The sequence below is a fragment of the Eleutherodactylus coqui genome, chromosome 11 (assembly GCF_035609145.1).
Source record: "Eleutherodactylus coqui strain aEleCoq1 chromosome 11, aEleCoq1.hap1, whole genome shotgun sequence".
NCBI classification, from domain to species: Eukaryota; Metazoa; Chordata; class Amphibia; order Anura; family Eleutherodactylidae; genus Eleutherodactylus; species Eleutherodactylus coqui.
The window spans coordinates 140,260,506-140,286,393 of NC_089847.1; the positions used below are offsets into that span (position 1 = coordinate 140,260,506).

Sequence of the window (25,888 nt, forward strand, 5' to 3'; positions counted from 1 at the left end):
TAGATGATGTAGATGATGATGATGTGACGGATGATGATGTAGATGATGATGTGACGGATGATGATGTAGATGATGATGATGTGACGGATGATGATGTAGATGATGATGATGTGACGGATGATGATTATGATGGTGGTTGATGTGATATCAGTGATTATGTAAAGGGTGATGATGTGAGCGATGATAAGATAATGATGTAATTGACGATGAGCTGATGATGTAAGTGATGACGATGGTGATGATGCTAGTTGTAATGTGAGTGATTATGAATAAATGATGAGTGAGTGAGTGAATAAATGATGAGAACGTGAGCTGATGATGTAAATGATGGTGATGATGTGAGTGATGATGACAATGAGCTGAAGAGGTAAATGATGATGATAATGAGCTGAGGTTGCTGGTGATCTGGGTGATGATGTAAACAATTAGGGTGATGGTGATGATGTGAGTGATGGTGAGGATGAACTGCTGGTGATGTAGATGATGACGATGTTGGGGAAGATATGAGTGATGATGATGATAAGAACGCTGATGATTATACTGAGGCCGTGGTGATGATGATCACAACAATGATGATGTTTAATTACAATAATTAAATTTCATTGGGCAAAAATGAGATAAAGAGACAAATAAAAAGTATCATTTTTCTTCTGTGGCTTTTCTTTTGTCCTCAGTACATAACGATGATTACCTTATATAAAGCCGTGACTGCGATAATCACCTGCCAGGTACACCAGTCAGACGTTAGTCACATCGCGGCTCTCGCCAACCACTGCAAAAACGGCAACTAATTACCCCGACCCCAGTGACAAGCCGACTGGTCTATGGACGGAGCAGTTGTCATGGTCACATGGCACGAGCCATCCTTTATGGCAGCCCTCCGGGGTCCACGGAACGTCTTGTAGATGGAGACCCCTCAGGGAATCAGCGGGTGCTTGGGCGTTTTATTATGTTATTCGATAAAAGTAACATAACAACTCCCTGATCGCCATGGTTACTATGATAACAAGTTTATGGAGATTCTTTTTATTTTTTACTACTTTTGCACATTAAAAACCATCTATAAAGCTAACCAATTGTCTGCGTCGCCGTGTGCTGAGACGGGTGGCATCTTTATCTCCCCCGCGCCGGAGCTCTGGGGGGATTGCAGTTTGCCAGAAGAGTTGTAGTTTTCTTACTACTATTTCGCGGTACTTGTGAGTTTTGGATTGCTTTTTATTGCGGTTTGTTTAGGAGGTGAACAAAAGAAAAATAGTAATTCTGGCGTTAGTAATCCTTATGGCGTTCACCCTGTGCGATGAATAACTTCACACTTTCAATGCCGGGTCGTCACTCATGCGATGACACCTGTTTTGTGTTGGTTTTTACATTTTTAAAAAATATTTTAATTATTTAAAAAGGATTTTTGTGTGAAAAAATGCATATTTGATTGAAACAGTTTTTTTTCCCCTTTAAATTGAATTTTATTGAACTTTTTTAGGGTACTTTTTAGTCTCTTAAGGGGACTTGAAGATGCGTTAGTTTGATTGGCAGGATACTTATGTAGTGCATTCTACTGAGCCCCACGGCCCATTTACACAACAAGAGTTGTTCAGATTCCTGCAAGAATGTGAGCATCCCGTGTAAAGAGACTGAACGACTGTCTGCTTACAGGGGATGGTGGCGGGCGGAGGGAGAACGCTCCTCAGCCGCCCCACCTACATACTGGCCCCGGTCCAAGAATCATCCTGCAGCTGTCTATAAATGTGCTTCCCTGAGTGTCATCAGTACATCTGTCTGCAGACATTCCATAAGAAAGCTTAAGGAAACATCAATAAACCAAATAGACAGGTTCCTTCACAAAACATAGAAGCTTCTACATGGACAGACATGCGTGAGCGCCATTGGTTCCTTTGTGATGCCCCGCCCCTGAGGAGCCCTTCAGTAGACTGATAGCAAGTAGGCTGTGTGTAGGAAATGATTTCCCCGCCCACTCTGTGGACTCTACTTTGATGTTCTCCTTCAGTCAGTTCTTCTTTATTGTCTTGAGTCGTTTCTTCCTTCTTTACTGACCCTGAGGTTTCTTTTCACAGGACCTGGACAGCAATAAGTTACGTTCCCTCTATTCCTTCCGAACGACGTCTACCTCACCACACAAGCCTGATGAAGGGGCTCGTGATCGCAGCGATCTTATGAGCAGTGTTAACTTTGGAACTCCAGAACGGCGCAAAGGAAGCCTGGCGGACGTGGTGGACACACTGAAACAGAAGAAACTGGAAGAGATGACGAGGACGGAGCAGGAGGGTGAGTGCCGCTTGTTGTTCGCAAGGTTTCTGTAGCCCAGGAAAAACAAGTGGGATATGGAGAGGCTGAGAAGTACTTAATTGGCAATAGCTGGGAAAGAATTCTCGGCGTGTTACTATGGCGACGGCTGTTGGAATTGTGCGATGAGTGATATCTGTTCCATTGGCATGGCTTGACTTTCCATCCCGGGTATGCTGTATCTGGGCACACACGTGACGCCATGCATTGAGATGTTTGTCATTTTGGCCTCTGTGTCCTCTCTTTCATGGGTCACGTTGATGGGCTGATCTCTACCGCCACGGACCAGCTGTATAATAGCAAATACAGTTAACCCTTGACAATCGCTTCATTATGAGCTCAGATAACAACAGCTGGATTAGTATGTTGGACGCTGGCGCCGCTCCACGTCTTGGCACTGGAGGCGGCCGGCGCTGCATGAATAGTATTTGGTGCGTTTAGCAATTTTCTCTTGCTGAAATAGAAAAAAATCGTGGCATGAAAGTCCTAACAATGACACTTGGAGTGCGATGCCGCCCAGATGCCGCCTGTCAGGACAGCTTCTAAGTGCGCAGGGCTCAGATTGGCGCGTTGTGTTGTCACTCTGTGTTTGTATTCTTGTCTGCCTGTCCTGTGAAGATATCTTCTGATGTGAAGTCGGTTCTCCTGATTGGATAGTGACGATCAATTCTTTGCACTGTCCTTCAGCGCCGATGCCTCGCATGGCCTGCGGTTCACAGTCCTCTCTGGATTACATCAGACAGACACGTTATGGTAATATCTGACCCCACACCGGAGCTGTCAGGGTTACCGGTAATATCAGACCCCACACCGGAGCTTCCAAGGTTACCAATAATATCAGACCCCACACCGGAGCTGTCAGGGTTACCGGTAATATCAGACCCCACACCGGAGCTGTCAGGGTTATCAGTAATATCTGACCCCACACCGGAGCTTCCAAGGTTACCAATAATATCTGACCCCACACCGGAGCTGTCAGGGTTACCGGTAATATCAGACCCCACACCGGAGCTGTCAGGGTTATCAGTAATATCTGACCCCACACCGGAGCTGTCAGGGTTACCGGTAATATCTGACCCCTCACCGGAGCTATCAGGGTTACCGGTAATATCTGACCCCACACCGGAGCTGTCAGGGTTACCGGTAATATCTGACCCCACACCGGAGCTGTCAGGGTTATCAGTAATAACTGACCCCACACCGGAGCTGTCAGGGTTACCGGTAATATCAGACCCCACACCGGAGCTTCCAAGGTTACCAATAATATCAGACCCCACACCGGAGCTGTCAGGGTTACCGGTAATATCAGACCCCACACCGGAGCTGTCAGGGTTATCAGTAATATCTGACCCCACACCGGAGCTTCCAAGGTTACCAATAATATCTGACCCCTCACCGAAGCTGTCAGGGTTACCGGTAATATCTGACCCCACACCGAAGTTGTCAGGGTTACCGGTAATATCTGACCCCACACCGAAGTTGTCAGGGTTACCGGTAATATCTGACCCCACACCGAAGTTGTCAGGGTTACCGGTAATATCAGACCCCACACCGGAGCTGTCAGGGTTATCAGTAATATCTGACCCCACACCGGAGCTTCCAAGGTTACCAATAATATCTGACCCCTCACCGAAGCTGTCAGGGTTACCGGTAATATCTGACCCCACACCGGAGCTGTCAGGGTTATCAGTAATATCTGACCCCACACCGGAGCTGTCAGGGTTACCGGTAATATCTGACCCCACACCGGAGCTGTCAGGGTTATCAGTAATATCTGACCCCACACCGGAGCTGTCAGGGTTATCAGTAATATCTGACCCCACACCGGAGCTGTCAGGGTTACCGGTAATATCTGACCCCACACCGGAGCTGTCAGGTTTATCAGTAATATCTGACCCCACACCGGAGCTTCCAAGGTTACCAATAATATCTGACCCCTCACCGAAGCTGTCAGGGTTACCGGTAATATCTGACCCCACACTGGAGCTGTCAGGGTTACCGGTAATATCAGACCCCACACCGGAGCTGTCAGGGTTACCGGTAATATCTGACCCCACACCGGAGCTGTCAGGGTTACCGGTAATATGTGACCCCACACCGGAGCTGTCAGGGTTACCGGTAATATCTGACCCCACACCGGAGCTGTCAGGGTTACCGGTAATATGTGACCCCACACCGCAGCTTCCAAGGTTACCAATAATATCTGACCCCTCACCGAAGCTGTCAGGGTTACCGGTAATATCTGACCCCACACTGGAGCTGTCAGGGTTACCGGTAATATCAGACCCCACACCGGAGCTGTCAGGGTTACCGGTAATATGTGACCCCACACCGGAGCTGTCAGGGTTACCGGTAATATGTGACCCCACACCGGAGCTGTCAGGGTTACCGGTAATATGTGACCCCACACCGGAGCTGTCAGGGTTACCGGTAATATGTGACCCCACACCGGAGCTGTCAGGGTTACCGGTAATATGTGACCCCACACCGGAGCTGTCAGGGTTACCGGTAATATCAGACCCCACACCGGAGCTGTCAGGGTTACCGTTAATATGTGACCCCACACCGGAGCTGTCAGGGTTACTGGTAATATGTGACCCCACACCGGAGCTGTCAGGGTTACCGGTAATATCAGACCCCTCACCTGAGCTGTCAGGGTTACCGGTAATATCTGACCCCACACCGGAGCTGTCAGGGTTACCGGTAATATGTGACCCCACACCGGAGCTGTCAGGGTTACCGGTAATATGTGACCCCACACCGGAGCTGTCAGGGTTACCGGTAATATCTGACCCCACACCGGAGCTGTCAGGGTTACCGGTAATATCTGACCCCACACTGGAGCTGTCAGGGTTACCGGTAATATCTGACCTCACACCGGAGCTGTCAGGGTTACCGGTGATATCAGACCCCTCACCTGAGCTGTCAGGGTTACCGGTAATATCTGACCCCACACCGGAGCTGTCAGGGTTACCGGTAATATCAGACCCCACACCTGAGCTGTCAGGGTTACCGGTAATATCAGACCCCACACCGGAGCTGTCAGGGTTACCGGTAATATCTGACCCCACACCGAAGCTGGCAGAGTTACCGGTAATATCTGACCCCACACCAGAGCTGGCAGGGTTACCAATCATATCTGACCCCACACAGGAGCTGCCAGGGTTACCGGTAATAGATGGCATCGCTAATGGGAGGACTGGAGGTGGTAGACAGTATATCGGGGGCGGATAAGCAGGCAATAGTCAGGAGGACTGTGGTAGATTTGGTGAGCCATAACAGATGGAAAGGTAGACAAGTGGCAGTGTTGGTTGAGTCCGTAGAAGTAGTAAATTTAGACAGTAGCAAATAGGGGAAAGGGGTTGTAGATTAGATGGCCATCAGAACACAGTTGTAGGTAGACTAGAGAGTAATAGATAGTGAAGGCAATGATGGACATGAGAGTCGGAGGTAGACATCTAGGGTAGTGGTAGGTATGAATAGTAGAGATAGACATGGACGATAGTCGTAAACATATTTCGTAGTGGAAGACGTGGACAGTAGTGGTAGGTATGAATAGTAGTGGTAGACATGGGCAGTAGTGGTAGGCATGGATGGTAGTGGTAGACATATACAGTAGTGGTAGGCATGGATGGTAGTGGTAGACATATACAGTAGTGGTAGACATGGATGGTAGTGGTAGGCATATACAGTAGTGGTAGACATGGATGGTACTGGTAGGCATATACAGTAGTGGTAGACATGGATGGTAGTGGTAGGCATATACAGTATTGATAGACATGGATGGTAGTGGTAGGCATATACAGTATTGGTAGACATGGATGGTAGTGGTAGGCATGGGCAGTAGTGGTAGGCATGTACAGTAGTGGTAGACATGGATGGTACTGGTAGGCATATACAGTAGTGGTAGACATGGATGGTAGTGGTAGGCATATACAGTATTGATAGACATGGATGGTAGTGGTAGGCATATACAGTATTGGTAGACATGGATGGTAGTGGTAGGCATGGGCAGTAGTGGTAGGCATGTACAGTAGTGGTAGACATGGATAGTAGTGGTAGATATGGATGGTAGTGGTAGGCATATAGAATAGTGGTAGACATGGATGGTAGTGGTAGGCATGGATGGTAGTGGTAGGCATGGATGGTAGTGGTAGGCATGGATGGTAGTGGTAGGCATGGACAGTAGTAGTAGACATGGACAGTAGTGGTTGACATGGATTGTAGTGGTAGGCATATACAGTAGTGGTAGACATGGACGGTAGTGGTAGGCATATACCGTAGTGGTAGGCATGGACGGTAGTGGTAGGCATGGACGGTAGTGGTAGGCATGGACGGTAGTGGTAGGCATGGACGGTAGTGGTAGGCATGGACGGTAGTGGTAGACATGGACGGTAGTGGTAGACATGGACGGTAGTGGTAGACATGGACGGTAGTGGTAGACATGGACGGTAGTGGTAGACATGGACGGTAGTGGTAGGCATGGACGGTAGTGGTAGACATGGACGGTAGTGGTAAGCATGGACGGTAGTGGTAGGCATGGGCAGTAGTGGTGGACATGGATGGTAGTGGTTGGCATATACAGTAGTGGTAGACATGGGCAGTAGTGGTAGGCATGGACAGTAATAGTAGACATGGACAGTAGTAGTAGACATGGACAGTAGTGGTTGACATGGATTGTAGTGGTAGGCATATACAGTAGTGGTAGACATGGACGGTAGTGGTAGGCATGGACGGTAGTGGTAGGCATGGACGGTAGTGGTAGACATGGACGGTAGTGGTAGACATGGACGGTAGTGGTAGACATGGACGGTAGTGGTAGGCATGGACGGTAGTGGTAGACATGGACGGTAGTGGTAAGCATGGACGGTAGTGGTAGGCATGGGCAGTAGTGGTGGACATGGATGGTAGTGGTTGGCATATACAGTAGTGGTAGACATGGGCAGTAGTGGTAGGCATGGACAGTAATAGTAGACATGGACAGTAGTGGTAGACATGCATGGTAGTGGTAGGCATATACAATAGTGGTAGACATGGGCAGTAGATGTAGGCATGGACAGTAATAGTAGACATAGACAATAGTGGTAGACATGGGCAGTAGATGTAGGCATGGACAGTAATAGTAGACATAGACAGTAGTGGTAGACATGGATTGTAGTGGTAGGCATGGGTAGTAGTGGTAGGCATATACAGTAGTGGTAGACATGGATAGTAGTGGTAGACATGGATAGTAGTGGTAGGCATATACAGTAGTGGTAGACATGGATAGTAGTGGTAGACATGGGCAGTAGTGGTAGGCGTGTACAGTAGTAGGAGACATAGACGGTAGTGGTAGGCATATACAGTAGTGGTAGACATGGGTAGAAGTGGTAGACATGGATTCTAGTGGTAGGCATGGGCAGTAGTGGTAGGCATGGGCGGTAGTGGTAGACATGGACGGTAGTGGTAGACATGGACGGTAGTGGTAGACATGGACGGTAGTGGTAGACATGGACGGTAGTGGTAGGCATGGACGGTAGTGGTAGGCATGGACGGTAGTGGTAGGCATGGACGGTAGTGGTAGGCATGGACGGTAGTGGTAGGCTTGGACGGTAGTGGTAGGCTTGGACGGTAGTGGTAGGCATGGACGGTAGTGGTAGGCATGGACGGTAGTGGTAGGCTTGGACGGTAGTGGTAGACATGGATGGTAGTGGTAGACATGGATGGTAGTGGTAGGCATGGATGGTAGTGGTAGGCATGGACGGTAGTGGTAGGCATGGACGGTAGCATTAGATGGAGAAGATAGTTGTAGACCTTGAGGGTCATGATGGATGGTGAAGATTGTCGTACACATAGATGATTCTGGTAAATATGGACTGCAGTGGTGGACATAGACATTAGTGGTAGGTGGAGACATGAACTTCAGTGGTCGGTATGAATAGTAGTGGCAGACATGGATAATAGTCGTAGATGATGAAGCCAGTTGGAGAAGACTCCTGTAGACACGGAGTAATAGATGTGGTAGGTACGGGAGTGCTGAACATGGAGGGTTATGGTAGATTGTTGTAGACATTGATAGGAGTGGTAGATGTGTACGGAAAATCCTCCTAGAAGAGCCGGACTGTATATCGGGGAACCCAGAATCCCTGTAGCTAATGGCAGCGGAGTGCAGACTTGGTTAATTCTGAACACAGCCACATCCCCAAATATAAGGGGGTGTGAACACTTATGCAACCATGATTTTAATTTTTCTCAGTTCTCCCGATGTGGAGGGTAGTGGAAGGTGGGGAAGGTTGTTGAGTTGTCCCATAAGTTTGGATCCTCTAACTTTCTAGTACCGGGCACTTTACTGCATCCTGATGCCATGGTTGGTGCTGCCATGTGTTGTGCCATCTGGGCACAAGGTGCACTTCCCACAGCTCTCCTACCTATAATAGTTTTGCTCTCTGTTTGCACTGCGACGTCCTGGAAGCTGCGAGACGGAACATTCTGGTGCAAAGTAAGAAATGTTCATCAGCAGCAAATCTCTTTACCCCCCTATTGACAAAAGCTCTAGGGTCCCCGCGGTCGTCGGGATAAACCGGCTAATGAGAACTCAATTGGAGGGTCTGCAGTTGAGGAGGTCGGCATGTTCGTGCCGCGGAGACTTTGCTGCAGCTGCTGAAATCTGGTTGTTGCAGCCGTGTAAATGGTCAAGTGCTGCTGGGGTTGCGGGCCGTCTGTTAGTCGGCGGCAGAGAGGTGTGCCGGCATAATGTGCAGCTGTTTGATAATAAAGCCTCCGCCGCTAGAATTCCCCATCCGTCGGCGCCGTGTCCTCCTGCCGAGGACCTCCGGCCGCCCGCACGCCAACAAATAATGGCTCTATCACACTGATAACAGATTGACATCATTACTGGGAATTAAAATCTCATTTCCATCTCTGAGAATCAACCGGCACTGACGGGGCATGAAGAGTAACCCCCCCTCTAAACGCCGCACACGCGTGTTCAAGGGGGATCATTCCGTGTTCGGAACTAGTCTGGACTATTGCAAGGTTAGCAATAACCACCTGACACATAAAGGACGTAGCGGATGGGAGTCACATGACGATTCATCCCAACATAACTCGCGGTTGTTTCCCTGCAGTCCGCCCGCTAACAGCCCGCAGACCCGGAGAGCAGCACTGGGGTCGGGTGCGCCAGCGGCAGCCAAACTCCCATACGGAAATCATCAGCGGGGGGCTCTACTCACAGGGGCTCCCTCCTTGTCTCTCGGAGGCACACTTACCTCTTTCTTAGGCTTGTATTGCTGCCGATCCTTAGAGGGAATGTATCAGCTATAAAGCGGACAGGAAACATTTTCCATTTTTCTGATGTTTTTATATTCTGATTTGTATTTTTAATTGTATTGTCCGCACATGACTATGTCTGTGAGGATAATGATTATATATCTATATATATGTGTCTCCTCTCAGTGTAATCCTGTCAGTGCAGGGAGGGGAGGAGGTGAGCTGTGACTATTGTGAATGGTTGCTGCTGTGTTATCTATATATAAGTGTCTCCTCTCAGTGTAATCCTGTCAGTGCAGAGAGGGGAGGAGGTGAGCTGTGACTATTGTGAATGGTGGCTCCTGTGTTATCTATATATAGGTGTCTCCTCAGTGTAATCCTGTCTGTACAGGGAGGGGGAGGAGGTGAGCTGTGACTATTGTGAATGGTGGATCCTGTATTATCTATATATAGTCACCTCTCAGTGTAATCCTGTCTGTGCAGGGAGGGGAGGAGGTGAGCTGTGAGTATTGTGAATGGTGGATCCTGTGTTATCTATATATTGGTGTCTCCTCTCGGTGTAATCCTGTCTGTACAGGGAGGGGAGGAGGTGAGCTGTGACTATTGTGAATGGTGGCTCCTGTGTTATCTATATAGAGGAGTCAACTCTCAGTGTAATCCTGCCTGTACCGGGAGGGGAGGAGGTGAGCTGTGTCTGACTATTAGGCCTAGTGGTCAGTGTGCAGGGAGGGGAGCTGTGCCTAATTATTAGGCCTAGTGGTCAGTGTGAGAACTTCAGGATTTTAGGGGTATTTCTAAAAATAGATTGAGACAATGGAAATTAAAAATCAAATCTTACTAAAGGATGTGTTTAATATAAAGACCTGCTTCATGGGACATTTTCTGATGACAACTTCCCTCTAACACAGTAGATCTGCTCTCAGTGGGACCTGGTGGGTTCTGGACTATCAGATATTCCAGATTATCAGATGAATCTAGAATAGCCTACTGCCCCCTAATGGTGTCAGGCGTCTGCTGCTCCGGTGAGACTTCCCAAACAGCTCCTTGTAGCATCGCTCACCTGTGTGTAGAGACCCCCGGGACGCAGTCCAGAGGCGCCCCCCGTAAGAGATGATTTACTGATGGCCACTCACAGGCTCAGCTCTGCTACATCGGTGTGGATCTCACCGCCGTTCTCCTCTCTTCTTTGAACCCGTCCTCGCTGTTAGAGGCCGTCGCAGTCCGCAGATAAGAGTCTCTTTGATGAATCGGATCGATAACATTTCCTTCTGACATTTCTGAGATCTGAACCCGTTTCCTCTCCTTTGTGGCGGACGGAGCAGAAAGGTCGCCGTGGCGGTAAATGATACTTAAAAGCATCTTGTTTGGTCAGAAACAATAAAATGAGAAAGAAATAAAACGCCGTCATTTTCCCGCCACTTGCGAGCGGCTGAGGACGAAATTAGACGACAGCTCAGATCCGTAGAAGTAGAACAAAAGAGACAGCGAGGCTGTCAGGCGGCGCTCTCCCCGCACCGCCCGCTGGACGGCTCGCTGACAGTTGTATCCGTCTTCCATGAAGCCACTTCTGTGCCAAGTAGCTGCCAGCCCCGCGCTCATCTGATGCCTAATTGTGTGGCTCTACCAGTGATTCCCTTCAGAGAGGATGCCAGTGCAGGTTCATGGAACAGTTGGCATCAGAAGCTGGAACGCCGTGTCATCTGGCACCGCACGCTCCGTGTATCATAACCCCTTAAGTGCTGAGGCTTCGGCACAAGATGGATGTAATTTGGGCAGCCGAGAAGAACGGCGGACGCTGACGGACCGGTCTGAGAGATCAACAAATACCCGCTGAGTACCCTGCAGTCTGCAATGTCCGCCTCGCGGGGTTTACAGGACTGTTGAGTGCAATTTCTGTCCTTTGCAGGATGCATGGCAATCATACAAGAGAAGAACCCATTCTAGTCAATGCGTGTATATACTGTGTATATACTGTATATATACTGTATACCTGTATGCTGCTTCGCCCGCAGTGAGCTCCTGTGTTGGGGCCATTCTGTTAAACATTCATGCATTCTTCCCTGTGGGAGTAAGAAGACATCGCACTGCGCCGGTCCCTGCGGGGGCGGGATGCAGCGAGTTTGGGGAATAACGGTCCGTTTTCATGAGTGTTTCTCACAATGGTATGCCTCCTGTAAATGTACCTGATGTACATGAAGCCGAAGCACCTTGTCACTCCCTCTGCTTGCTGTCAGGCAATAATATGTTTAACACGGATCGGTCTGCAGTTCACAGAGGATATGAATGTAGCAAACTGTCAGCTGTGAACAGTATCTAGTGAGGACAGCAACGTGCCTGCAGGGGGCAGCAGTAGGGGCCGCAAGCATCGCTGGGGGGTTTATATCCTCGGTTACTACTTATGGCTTGGAGGGAATATAATAAACACCGGCAGAAGACTCACAAGGGACAAACAACCAACCTCTGAGCAGTCGGAAATCCCTCAGTGTACTATGTGTCCCCCTCACAGCCCCGCTATAGGAGCTATACCTGCTACAGGGCGCAGTGTATAATGTGTCCCCCTCACAGCCCCGCTATAGGATCTATACCTGCTACAGGGCGCAGTGTATAATGTGTCCCCCTCACAGCCCCGCTATAGGATCTATACCTGCTACAGGGCGTAGTGTATAATGTGTCCCCCTCACAGCCCCGCTATAGGATCTATACCTGCTACAGGGCGCAGTGTATAATGTGTCCCCCCTCACAGCCCCGCTATAGGATCTATACCTGCTACAGGGCGTAGTGTATAATGTGTCCCCCTCACAGCCCCGCTATAGGATCTATACCTGCTACAGGGCGCAGTGTATAATGTGTCCCCCTCACCGCCCCACTATAGGAGCTATATCAGCTACAGGGCGCAGTGTATAATGTGTCCCCCTCACAGCCCCGCTATAGGATCTATACCTGCTACAGGGCACAGTGTATAATGTGTCCCCCTCACAGCCCTACTATAGCAGCTATACCTGCTACAGGGCGCAGTGTATAATGTGTCCCCCTCACCGCCCCACTATAGGAGCTATATCTGCTACAGGGCGCAGTGTATAATGTGTCCCCCTCACCGCCCCACTATAGGAGCTATATCAGCTACAGGGCGCAGTGTATAATGTGTCCCCCTCACAGCCCCGCTATAGGATCTATACCTGCTACAGGGCGCAGTGTATAATGTGTCCCCCCTCACAGCCCCGCTATAGGATCTATACCTGCTACAGAGCGCAGTGTGTAATGTGTCCCCCTCACAGCCCCGCTATAGGATCTATACCTGCTACCGGGCGCAGTGTATAATGTGTCCCCCTCACCGCCCCACTATAGGAGCTATACCTGCTACAGGGCGGAGTGTATAATGTGTCCCCCTCACCGCCCCACTATAGGAGCTATACCTGCTACAGGGCGCAGTGTATAATGTGTCCCCCTCACCGCCCCACTATAGGAGCTATATCTGCTACAGGGCGGAGTGTATAATGTGTCCCCCTCACCGCCCCACTATAGGAGCTATACCTGCTACAGGGCGCAGTGTGTAATGTGTCCCTCTCACAGCCCCGCTATAGGAGCTATATCTGCTACAGGGCGCAGTGTATAATGTGTCCCCCTCACCGCCCCATTATAGGAGCTATATCTGCTACAGGGCGGAGTGTATAATGTGTCCCCCTCACCGCCCCATTATAGGAGCTATATCTGCTACAGGGCGGAGTGTATAATGTGTCCCCCTCACCGCCCCATTATAGGAGCTATATCTGCTACAGGGCGGAGTGTATAATGTGTCCCCCTCACCGCCCCATTATAGGAGCTATATCTGCTACAGGGCGCAGTGTATAATGTGTCCCCCTCACCGCCCCATTATAGGAGCTATATCTGCTACAGGGCGCAGTGTGTAATGTGTCCCCCTCACAGCCCCGCTATAGGATCTATACCTGCTACCGGGCGCAGTGTATAATGTGTCCCCCTCACCGCCCCACTATAGGAGCTATATCTGCTACAGGGCGCAGTGTATAATGTGAAGGTACCCTTTGACATACAGTTAGGGCCAGAAATATTTGGACAGTGACACAAGTTTTGTTATTTTAGCTGTTTACAAAAACATGTTCAGAAATACAATTATATATATAATATGGGCTGAAGGTGCACACTCCCAGCTGCAATATGAGAGTTTCCACATCCAAATCGGAGAAAGGGTTTAGGAAGCATACCTCTGTAATGCATAGCCTCCTCTTTTTCAAGGGACCAAAAGTAATTGGACAATGGACTCTAAGGGCTGCAATTAACTCAGAAGGCGTCTCCCTCGTTAACCTGTAATCAATTAAGTAGTTAAAAGGTCTGGGGTTGATTCCAGGTGTGTGATTTTGGATTTGGAAGCTGTTGCTGTGACCAGACAACATGCGGTCAAAGGAACTCTCAATTGAGGTGAAGCAGAACATCCTGAGGCTGAAAAAAAAGAAAAAATCCATCAGAGAGATAGCAGACATGCTTGGAGTAGCAAAATCAACAGTCGGGTACATTCTGAGAAAAAAGGAATTCACTGGTGAGCTTGGGAACTCAAAAAGGCCTGGGCGTCCACGGAAGACAACGGTGGTGGATGATCGCCGCATACTTTCTTTGGTGAAGAAGAACCCGTTCACAACATCAACTGAAGTCCAGAACACTCTCAGGGAAGTAGGTGTATCTGTCTCTAAGTCAACAGTAAAGAGAAGACTCCATGAAAGTAAATACAAAGGGTTCACATCTAGATGCAAACCATTCACCAATTCCAAAAATAGACAGGCCAGAGTTAAATTTGCCGAAAAACACCTCAAGAAGCCAGCCCAGTTCTGAAAAAGTATTCTATGGACAGATGAGACAAAGATCAACCTGTACCAGAATGATGGGAAGAAGGGAACGGCACATGATCCAAGGCACACCACATCCTCTGCAAAACATGGTGGAGGCAACGTGATGGCATGGGCATGCATGGCTTTCAATGGCACTGGGTCACTTGTGTTTATTGATGACATAACAGCAGACAAGAGTAGCCGGATGAATTCTGAAGTGTACCGGGATATGCTTTCAGCCCAGATTCAGCCAAATGCTGCAAAGTTGATCGGACGGCGCTTCACAGTACAGATGGACAATGACCCCAAGCATACAGGCAAAGCTACCCAGGAGTTCATGAGTGCAAAAAAGTGGAACATTCTGCAATGGCCAAGTCAATCACCAGATCTTAACCCAATTGAGCATGCATTTCACTTGCTCAAATCCAGACTTCAGACGGAAAGACCCAAGAACAAGCAAGACCTGAAGGCTGCGGCTGTAAAGGCCTGGCAAAGCATTAAGAAGGAGGAAACCCAGCGTTTGGTGATGTCCATGGGTTCCAGACTTAAGGCAGTGATTGCCTCCAAAGGATTCGCAACAAAATATTGAAAAAAAAATATTTTGTTTGGGTTCTGTTTATTTGTCCAATTACTTCTGAGCTCCTAAAATGTGGAGTGTTTGTAAAGAAATGGGTACAATTCCTACATTTTCTATCAGATATTTTTGTTCAACCCTTTAAATTAAACGTTACAATCTGCACTTGAATTCTGTTGTAGAGGCTTCATTTCAAATCCAATGCGGGGGCATGCAGAGCCCAACTCACGAAAATTGTGTTACTGTCCAAATATTTCTGGCCCTAACTGTATGTATCACCAAAGAAGGCAGAAAATTTACAAGTCAGGCCACAAATCTCATTTTCGGTCCTTTAGACAGTCCCAAATGTATTAAGATTAGTGCACTTTTTAACTTTTTTTGGATGATTTAAGAATTGTGCATTAAATGTGGGCCAAAAATGTCACCCTCATTAAGAGGCCTTGGACATGTCCTGTCCGTGTTGGGGCCAAGGTCACCGACCTGTGATGTACAGCGCCCTGGGCAGACCGGAGGGTCGGCTTTATCCTGGCTCCCGGATATGGCACTTGTGCGCGATTGAGCCTAAATCGCAGCCGGCCCGGTCCTGACTTACTGTTCGCGGGTATGTAGGTCGGCCACCTCGGCTCTGCCTGCTGACTGGATGACCAACAGCCCAAGTACTTCACACACTTCGGGCAATGGATTGCCTGGAGCCCAAGTTAGCGGTGCTTGGATAAAAATATACAAAGAGGGAACATGTACAAAGGGTAAGTGTAGACAAAATACACAGAAAACAGGTATTCTAATAAAAAGGTATAAAGTAATAGAAGATACCAGTCAACGAGGGAGGGGTGCACGGATGCACGGTTTTCATGGTACCCTCCCAATTCTGAAAATAAGCAGTGTCTTCCTAAACCTCTTAGATCCCTTATAAAGCCAGTTACTAATTGTTCTTTGTCTCATCCTAGTAGCTGGATATCGCGGTCAGCCAGTCTAGGGAATGTGTATCAGGAGAGCGGAGGACAATGGCATCTCCTGTTTCTACAGGTGTGAGAGGAAGTTTCAGGAATATTGATGAGGCTTTTGCTAATGGCAGAATATACACCTGCCTAATCCACCCAACTTTCCCAGATGAAGAGTGGGTGATACCAGAGACACTAGCTAAACCTCCCAGTATGACTGCAGTGTTCTCTCTCTCCCTGGTAAAGCTGGGTGCCATCCAGTTGTCACCTGGCTCTTCTGCAGCCGCCTAGTTCTGTATGACTTGGGAGCAGAAGGTGAAGGGGCACTGAAGACATTGGATGAATTTGGAATATTGTTGCCCCCATGGAGACAATGATCTCCTCTGATGGCGGTCCGGGCCTCCTTCCCCTCTCGCTATCAGTAATAATAATCTTATAATAATAATCTGTATTAGTATAGCGCCAACATATCCCGCAGCGCTTACACAGGGGGGATACAGAAAGACAAAAGGACAGACATTACAGAACCGCGGTTACATATTAATCAGCTGATGGAAACAATAGGGGTGTGGACCCTGCTCCAACGAGCTTACATACTACAGATAATGGGGTGATACAGAAGGTAAAGGGCTGGAAATGTGCAGGTATGGTGGGATGGAGATGTGCACAGTATGGCGGGGTGGAGATGTGCAGGTATGGCGGGATGGAGATGTGCGCGGTGTGGTGAGGTAGAGAGTGAGGGATGCTATACACATAGACAATGGTCAGACGTTCAGCCGTGTGACGACAGGATCGGTATGACTGCATGGGGCAGTTGATGGAGGCTGGCAGGGATTGCAGTCAGTAGGTCAGGGAGCATGTTATCAGGCGGAGTACAGAGGGGTTTGTTTAGGTGATATGGTATACCTCCCTGAAGAGGTGCGTTTTTGGAGCACGCCTGAAGTTCTGCGAGTCCTGGATTGCTCGGGTAGCTTTTGGTAGTGCGTTCCAGAGGAGCGGTGCTGCTCTGGAGAAGTCTTGGAGGCGGGAATGAGAAGTTCGAGTTAGAGGGGTGCGCAGTCTAGTTTCGTTAGCAGAGCGGAGAGCCCGGGATGGGTGATGGATTGAGATGAGGGAGGCAATGTGGGGCTGCGCTGTGGATGAGGGATACAATATAGGGGGGCGCTGCGCTGTAGATGAGGGATACAATATAGGGGGGCGCTGCACTGTTGAGGGCTTTGTGGATGAAGGTAGCAAGTTTAAATTGAATTCTGTATTTAACGGGCAGCCAGTGGAGTGACTGGCACAGGGCAGAGGCGTCCTAGGAGCGGCTGGACAGGAAGATGAGCCTGGCTGCCGCATTCAGGATGGATTGGAGGGGGTAGAGTCTGGTGCAGGGGGCCGATCAGCAACGAGTTGCAATAATCGAGCCGGGAGTGGATGAGGGCGACAGTGAGCGTTTTTAGCGCGTCTACAGTGAGAAAAGAGCGGATTCTTGTGATGTTCTTGAGGTGCAGCTGACATGTTCGGGCCAGAGATTGGATGTAGGCGGTAAAGGAGAGATTGACATCGAATATGACCCCAAGGCAGCGGGCGTGCTGGGAGTTATGGTGCCACACACTGAGATGGAGATGTCAGGATGAGGTCGGTTAGTGGAGGGTGGAAACAGGAGGTCAGTTTTAGAAAGGTTTAGTTTTAGGTAGAGAGAGGACATGGTGTTAGAGACAGCGGACAGTCGGTGGGGTTCTGCGATTTCGGGCTGAGAAGGGAGTGAAAAATATCAAAGAGACAATAGTGAGGAGACGAGAGGTGAAGTAGACTTGTTTGGCGCGGTGGAGGGCGAGTTTGTAGGTTCTGAGCATGAATTTGTAGTGGAGGACGTCTGCGGACGTTTGTGATTTCCTCCACAGCCGTTCAGCACTTCTAGAGCACCGCCGGATGAAGCGCGTTTGAGGCGTGAGCCAGGGGTGCCATGGTCTGCATCGGATGGCTCGGGTCCTGGGGGGCGCCGCTTCATCCAGGGCATGTTAGAGAGCGGTGTTGTAGTGAGCGGCCACCAGGTTGGGGCAGGTGAGGAGAGAGAGATAGGGACAGATAGGACTGTAATATATATGTGTCTGTGTGTGTGTATATATATATATATACACACACGCACACACAGGAGAGGAGAGCGATAGGGACAGAGCGGACTGTTGGGACTCAGCAAAGTCCTAGGTGTGAATGGCCGTAAGGTTCCTGGAGGTAGGGAGGTAAGGTAGGTAGGTGGGTCTGGGGAGATGTTGGGGAGCGTGACAGAGAGGGAGAGGAGGTAATGGTCCGAGAGCGGGGAGTTAGTGAAGCGGGAAGCAGAGCAGAGACGCAGGAAGTACAGAAAGCGTTAAAAGTTTCTCTCTCCTGGAGAGGTTGGTGTTTTGTGCTTCTCTCGTCCAGGAAGTGGAGGTTTCCCAGTGATGGACTTCAGCGTTGTTTGTCATCCGTCCCCATGCTGTCCGCGCGCCGTCCCCGCTGTTCGCCGACAGCCTCTAAAAGTACCTTAAGTGCTTCTGACCATGGTAATAAATGGAGATGGCCTGGTGTCACAGAGGGCCGGCGTTACCGTACCAGAGCCATTAGAGCAGTCCGGCTGCAGGGAGGCATACGCAGCCGCCGCTTAGTTACTCAACAACGCAAATCTCTTATTTTCTGCTCGGCCTCCAGGAGCAAAAAATGTCAGCGCGCTGTAATGCATAACAAAAAAAGCCGCCTGAATACGACACTAATTAGCCGCCATGTTGTTAACCCTTCATGGCATGACAAGGTCGGTTCAATATTCATGTGGCCATCGCATTTTTACCTTCTGTGACTGACGGAATGAATCATATGAGAGTCATGTACAGGACTGGTGCGGCCGGCCGCTGTGGACCGTGACGGATCGCCATGTTACTCAGGAATGTATTTGGTTGGATCCCGTCATTTTGTGTGACCAACCAGTGACATCACAAAGGCTTCAGCAGCCTTCAAGCATCCTTATTATCCATGCCCGTGTTCCCACAACGCTCTCAGTCTCCTCCCCTTTGTCTACCGGACTTAGTGTTTGATAATGTTTTTTCTCCCCTTGCACTCACGTCACACCGAGCAACAGGAAGAGCAGCAGTGTAAAGTATGGGGGAAGGTGAGCACTGCCACCAAAGTAAACAAGCAGTGCTGCAGTGTAAAGCATAGGGAGGAGTAGAGCAGCTGCCTGAGCCTGTGATGAGGCAGGAGGTGGCTTTCAGACAACTTCAGGTTCCAGCAGACAATGAATTGAGTGATCAGGGCCGCAGTACCTCTGATGGGGCCGGTCACACCAGGCGCAGGTAGACATTAAGCTGAGCTGGAATCCCTGATCTCAGTTGTGTCCTCATACAACCACAATGACCACTTGTAGGGCCCTTCTACACAGGACACTTGTTGGGGGCTTCAGCTCCCCCACCCATCCCAGCGGTAATCACTTGTAAGCTTTCACACAGTAACGATCATTGGTGAAGGGGAAGCGGGCCACAGAGCGCCTCCGGCCACCCGCCTCCATTCACTGTCAGCAGGCCGGAAGGTTCCTACTATCACATTTGTGTTTATTCGGACACCACACATGATCCTGAGCATCCGTGGCAGAAATCCCATAAATCCCATACAAGCGGAGAACGCTTCACATGCTCTTCAATCACAAAGACATCTTGGATAGGAATTTGCTACTCCCAAGTCAGAGGTAGCGGTATCATTGTGTGCGGCGATTGTTCTGTAGGTCTCACCATGTGGATCATTCTGTAGGGCTGCTAGTGTGTTGGGATCATCTTGTAGGTAGAGTCGTCTATGGAATTGTTCTGTTTAGGAAAGGTTATGTAGGACTCCTCTTGTACGGGGATCGTTCTGTAGGTCTCTTCTTGTACGGGGATCGTTCTGTAGGTCTCTTCTTGTACGGGGATCCTTCTGTAGGTCTCTTCTTGTACGGGGATCGTTCTGTAGGTCTCTTCTTGTACGGGGATCGTTCTGTAGGTCTCTTCTTGTACGGGGATCCTTCTGTAGGACTCCTCTTGTACGGGGATCGTTCTGTAGGTCTCTTCTTGTACGGGGATCGTTCTGTAGGTCTCTTCTTGTACGGGGATCCTTCTGTAGGTCTCTTCTTGTACGGGGATCGTTCTGTAGGTCTCTTCTTGTACGGGGATCGTTCTGTAGGTCTCTTCTTGTACGGGGATCCTTCTGTAGGACTCCTCTTGTACGGGGATCGTTCTGTAGGTCTCTTCTTGTACGGGGATCGTTCTGTAGGACTCCTCTTGTACGGGGATCGTTCTGTAGGTCTCTTCTTGTACGGGGATCGTTCTGTAGGTCTCTTCTTGTACGGGGATCGCTCTGTAGGTCTCTTCTTGTACGGGGATCGTTCTGTAGGTCTCTTCTTGTACGGGGATCGTTCTGTAGGTCTCTTCTTGTACGGGGATCGTTCTGTAGGTCTCTTCTTGTACGGAGATCGTTCTGTAGGTCTCTTCTTGTACGGGGATCGCTCTGTAGGTCTCTTCTTGTACGGGGATCGTTCTGTAGGTCTCTTCTTGTACGGGGATCGTTCTGTAGGTCTCTTCTTGTACGGGGATCGTTCTGTAGGTCTCTTCTTGTACGGGGATCGTTCTGTAGGTCTCTTCTTGTACGGGGATCGTTCTGTAGGTCTCTTCTTGTACGGGGATTCGTTCTGTAGGTCTCTTCTTGTACGGGGATCGTTCTGTAGGTCTCTTCTTGTACGGGGATCGTTCTGTAGGTCTCTTCTTGTACGGGGATCGTTCTGTAGGTCTCTTCTTGTACGGGGATCGTTCTGTAGGTCTCTTCTTGTACGGGGATCGTTCTGTAGGACTCCTCTTGTACGGGGATCGTTCTGTAGGTCTCTTCCTGTACGGGGATCGTTCTGTAGGTCTCTTCTTGTACGGGGATTCGTTCTGTAGGTCTCTTCTTGTACGGGGATTCGTTCTGTACGTCTCTTCTTGTACGGGGATTCGTTCTGTAGGTCTCTTCTTGTACGGGGATCGTTCTGTAGGTCTCTTCTTGTACGGGGATCGTTCTGTAGGTCTCTTCTTGTACGGGGATTCGTTCTGTAGGTCTCTTCTTGTACGGGGATTCGTTCTGTAGGTCTCTTCTTGTACGGGGATCGTTCTGTAGGTCTCTTCTTGTACGGGGATCGTTCTGTAGGTCTCTTCTTGTACGGGGATTCGTTCTGTAGGTCTCTTCTTGTACGGGGATTCGTTCTGTAGGTCTCTTCTTGTACGGGGATCGTTCTGTAGGTCTCTTCTTGTACGGGGATCGTTCTGTAGGTCTCTTCTTGTACGGGGATCGTTCTGTAGGTCTCTTCTTGTACGGGGATCGTTCTGTAGGTCTCTTCTTGTACGGGGATCGTTCTGTAGGTCTCTTCTTGTACGGGGATCGTTCTGTAGGTCTCTTCTTGTACGGGGATCGTTCTGTAGGTCTCTTCTTGTACGGGGATCGTTCCGTAGGTCTCTTCTTGTACGGAGATCGTTCTGTAGGTCTCTTCTTGTACGGGGATTCGTTCTGTAGGTCTCTTCTTGTACGGGGATTCGTTCTGTAGGTCTCTTCTTGTACGGAGATCGTTCTGTAGGTCTCTTCTTGTACGGAGATCGTTCTGTAGGTCTCTTCTTGTACGGGGATTCGTTCTGTAGGTCTCTTCTTGTACGGGGATCGTTCTGTAGGTCTCTTCTTGTACGGGGATTCGTTCTGTAGGTCTCTTCTTGTACGGGGATCGTTCTGTAGGTCTCTTCTTGTACGGGGATCGTTCTGTAGGTCTCTTCTTGTACGGGGATCGTTCTGTAGGTCTCTTCTTGTACGGGGATCGCTCTGTAGGTCTCTTCTTGTACGGGGATGGTTCTGTAGGTCTCTTCTTGTACGGGGATCGTTCTGTAGGTCTCTTCTTGTACGGGGATTCGTTCTGTATGATCACTTATCCAGATTCTTGTTTTCCTGAATTAGTTGTTGAAGTTTCGTCTTTTAGTGAAGTACTTACATGTTGTGGAAGTCCCCGAGGGCGGGAGGTGAGGCTCTGATATGTCACCGCTCATTCCTGGCCCCACGGCACAGGCTCCGCTGATCCATATTTCACTTGTCAGATTGTGAATCCCATAAGCCGTCCGCTCTGGCCGCACATCACTCGCCTGCCGGCTCTCTATCCTCCATTAACAGCATCCAGGTCACCGTGCCCAATCTTCATTCACACAACCTGCTTGTCTGGGACGAGAAGCACATTTTTTTCATTTCATCAGCGTCGTCGTCTGTAGCGCGGCCCCCACTGAGCCAGACCAGAGCCAAATGGTAAAGCAGCGGCCCCAGCATGTTGCTTGTGTTTGAATAGGTAATGTGGAACCATCACCCCAAACAGACAGGAGCTGGAACGGCTTGTTAGATCGCACCATCAAAAGGCGCCCTCTGCTCCCTGCCAATCAAGCCTCATGTCGTCCTGTGGGCACGCATTAAGTACATCTTATCCGAGCCGCTCTCGTTGGGCATCTGGCCAGAGCCTGACAAAAGATATCGCACTTTCTAGTAAAAGCCTTTCAGGGTAATAAATTATGGATCGGTGGCTTCCAGGACAATGTAACCGCCATATAAACTTCTGGGATCTTCTCCTCTGGCCGCCGGGGTCTGGTTTGAGTCACAGGTTGGTGGCCGGGGTCGCCTTTTAGGGTTCACACATTGCACACATAATTGGGCATCTTGGGATGGTGAGGAAGGCAAAACTTTCCTGCAGGCAGAATTCAGTGTGTAAGGGCGAGCACCCACTGGCGTTTGCGTTTTCCGCGGGGAAAAAACGCAGCGTTTTCGCGGCGTTTCCCGCGATTTTTCCGCGCGTTTTCCGCGGCGTTTTCGCGTCTTTTCCGTTAATTTCCATTGACTTTCATGGGTGCATTAGGAGAAAAATAAGGACACATATGCAACTGACATGTTCCTATGTTAAAAACGCAAACGCAACGCAAAAAAAACGCCAGTGGACAGGAACACATGTTATCTCTATGCCTGTGCAGGAAAAACGCAAAACGCAGGTAAAAAAACGCCAGTGGGTGCTCGCCCTAAGCCTGGTGTTAAACCGGACAAATGGGCATCCCGACCTCGACTGGAAGCAAACCCCCCTCCGCTGACACTGCAAACCAGCGGCCACGATGCACCGATATTGTGGCAGTGATATTTCACATACAGGAAGCACGACTGCGGATTTGTGGTGGGGCAAATGGGTCTAATTGCTAATCGCTGCCTATAGGAAGGTGCCCAGCGGGTGACGTCCTCAGACTCATTGACCGCTGAGTAGTGCAACGCGTTCTCTAACCTTTCATGTGACTGCGCTGTTTTTTATGCGTTCACTGTCCATTTTCCTAAAGTTTTCATGGTTATTATCTCATTTGCATAACGGATCGTTGTTACGAGCGCTCATTACTGTTCACATTTCACCCGTAATTGTTCTGTATAAACGGTGATCCTGGGAGGTCGGTGATTTGTGTCTGGATGGATTCAGCGCTGCAGCCGAGGACAGCGGCAAAATGAGCCATAACTCAGGAGGCGTCACTCAAAGCCGCAGCAAGAGGAGCCAAGAAAGCCTCCGTCTATTGATCTGCACACAGGTTAATGAAATACATTACACAGAGTCAAACGCACACAATCCTCTAAGAGTCCGCCGGTCTGCGAGGAGCGAGAGAGAAGACAGTGAGCAAAGAGGAAAGCAGAGGTAGAAGCCGAGAACGGGTGTAAGAAAGTGCGGAGGAAGAAAAACAGAGGAAAAAGAGGGATAATGACGTAGAGGAGACGGAAAAAGAAAAAAAAAGAGGGAAAAGTAACGAAGAAAGAAAAATTAAGGTAGAAAATAGGAGGGCGAAAGAAGAAGAGTGACAGGAAGAGAGAAAGAGGGGGAGATGGAAGGTATGGAGAAGAAAGTGAGAGAAAGGGGCGCACTCAGATGGGCGTATTACATAATATGCGGTGCTAGGCACACATGTAACGTGTATTTACTGCGCGTGATAATGGCCTGTATTACGCTTCAACATGAGACATGCTGCCTTATTTTCACAGGTGTAATATGCAGGTCTGAATGGCCCATATAGATCAGTGGGCTGTCAGCGCACATAGTCGGCTCATGTGAGCCCTGAGAAGGATCCAGAGAGAACAACTAGAAACACATAAAGAAGGAGAGAAAAAGAGCCAAGAATGGAGGAGGAGCAGCCGAGGCGCTGCTGATCCGCAGCTCCCCCGCTGGATGTGCCGCTCGCTCTCCGCTGGTCCTGCAGGTTTTGTCTTGAAGTTTTATGATCTTTTTGACGTAGTTTTATTATTGTGCGCTCATGAAACAAAACGCTTGGATTACTTTCTGGGCAGAATCTCTGTGTCGCCTCCACTGTGAGATCTTGGCTTTTGAATAGAGAGAAGCGGCCAAAACTCTGAGCCAGAGATCATTCCCTGTCGACTAATCCGGAGCGCTCGCAGCACCAGTGTGGAACGCTCACCGGCCCCCAGCATCCTTACTAGCGGCACGGCCTCCCCCCTCAGGGGGTTAGTCCCAGAAATGCACAAGTGGGGTCTACTCCTTAGATACCAGAAAGGAGCGAACTGCGCCAGGTTATCTCGCTGGCTGATACATTTGGATCCGCGCTGCACTTGTCAGGCACTCCCCGCACGGCTGACACGCTTTACCCCAATATTCTGGGGCATTCATAAACCGACGCATTTCACAACTTAGCCACACCTCTTTTCCCAGGCAGCTTGTTGAGATGAGTTTACTGCCTACGACTGTTGACAGTGGATGTTTACATTCACTGACAACAAACAGGGGTCTTATAATGGTGGGGAAATATAACAGAAGATCTCTTAGAAAGTTGGATAACTTTTCATGATGGGATAATGCGGCTTTCTTTCCATCGGACTGGTGAACTGGATAAATGTGCGGTAAGTGTGGCGCACATCTCCGGTCATCAGAGGCTCCCCGTATACCGCGCTGTGCCGTAGTATGCATGAGATGCACAGCACCGCCTGTGGCGTCTGTCACCCCCCCTCTAGAGACGCTCCCCCGCGGGTCACCGCCATGTTTAGCATATTCTGACAGATCTGCCACTTCCAGTACAGAAGGAGGTGAAATCATTTGTGTCGAGAATATGCAGAGCGTCGCACTTTCCTGCTCCTGAATGAAAAGAAAGAGAAGCGTTTATTTATACCGGCGCCGCCGTCGCGTCCCGGGTTCACTTTTTTTTTTTACAATTTGGATGCCTTATAATTTACTAAATCTCCATGAGCCGTAATGATGAAGTTTGTCGCCATTATTCGCACCTTTTATTAATTTGCCGTAGATGAATAAATGAGAATGTTGTGAGTCGCTGATTGGGAAGAGATTTCTGAAAGTGACAGTTAGATTATAGGGTGTTTAAGGAGAAAATGCCTCGGCGAGGTACCCAGTAATTTCATTCTTGTTAGGAATTATTATAATTTATTATGGCGTGCCGGTCCTAATGAATATCTGCTATTAACCCAGAGCGAGATATTGAGACGGAGATTAGCCGGCTGACTCCACTCCCCCTGACGGCAAGCGCCGACGCTTTCAGACACTTCTATTCCTCTTACTCTGAGAACTGGAGCGAGGTGGTCTTATTACACGGGGCCGCAGGTCTGCTCCAGGGGTCACAGCAAGTCGCTCACACATATGTAGGAATAAATGGCATAAATAGCAATTCCCTGTCAGCTGACGACAGGCGCCGCTTGTAACAGCCGGCATTCTGGCTCAGGTCACCATAAAACAGATGAAAAGGAGCAACTGCAATAATAGGCAGAGGTCAGATGCCTGCCCGCAGCACACACTGCCCATTTTATGGTGTCCTGAGCCAACAGGCAGAACACAGGCTACTGTAAACAGTCATCGGCATAACTCATCCTGTATATGTATCCCCAAGCCCCTCCTGGGTTGTCTTGGCTGGGGTCTTAGGGTCATTGTCTTGTTGCACGGAGACCCTTCTGCCCAATCTGAGGTC

The 25,888-nt window shown here is 49.4% G+C and overlaps 1 protein-coding gene across 7 annotated transcripts in view; it reads left to right on the forward strand.

The window, feature by feature from the left end:
• Nucleotides 1-25,888, forward strand: part of SOX6 (SRY-box transcription factor 6) — a 461,372-nt gene that overhangs the window by 180,802 nt on the left and 254,682 nt on the right. For all 7 annotated transcript variants that reach the window (XM_066583692.1, XM_066583696.1, XM_066583695.1 and 4 more), the window contains exon 5: nucleotides 2,073-2,283. In XM_066583692.1, the coding sequence (XP_066439789.1) occupies nucleotides 2,073-2,283 (211 nt within the window). The remainder of the gene's footprint in view (nucleotides 1-2,072; nucleotides 2,284-25,888) is intronic.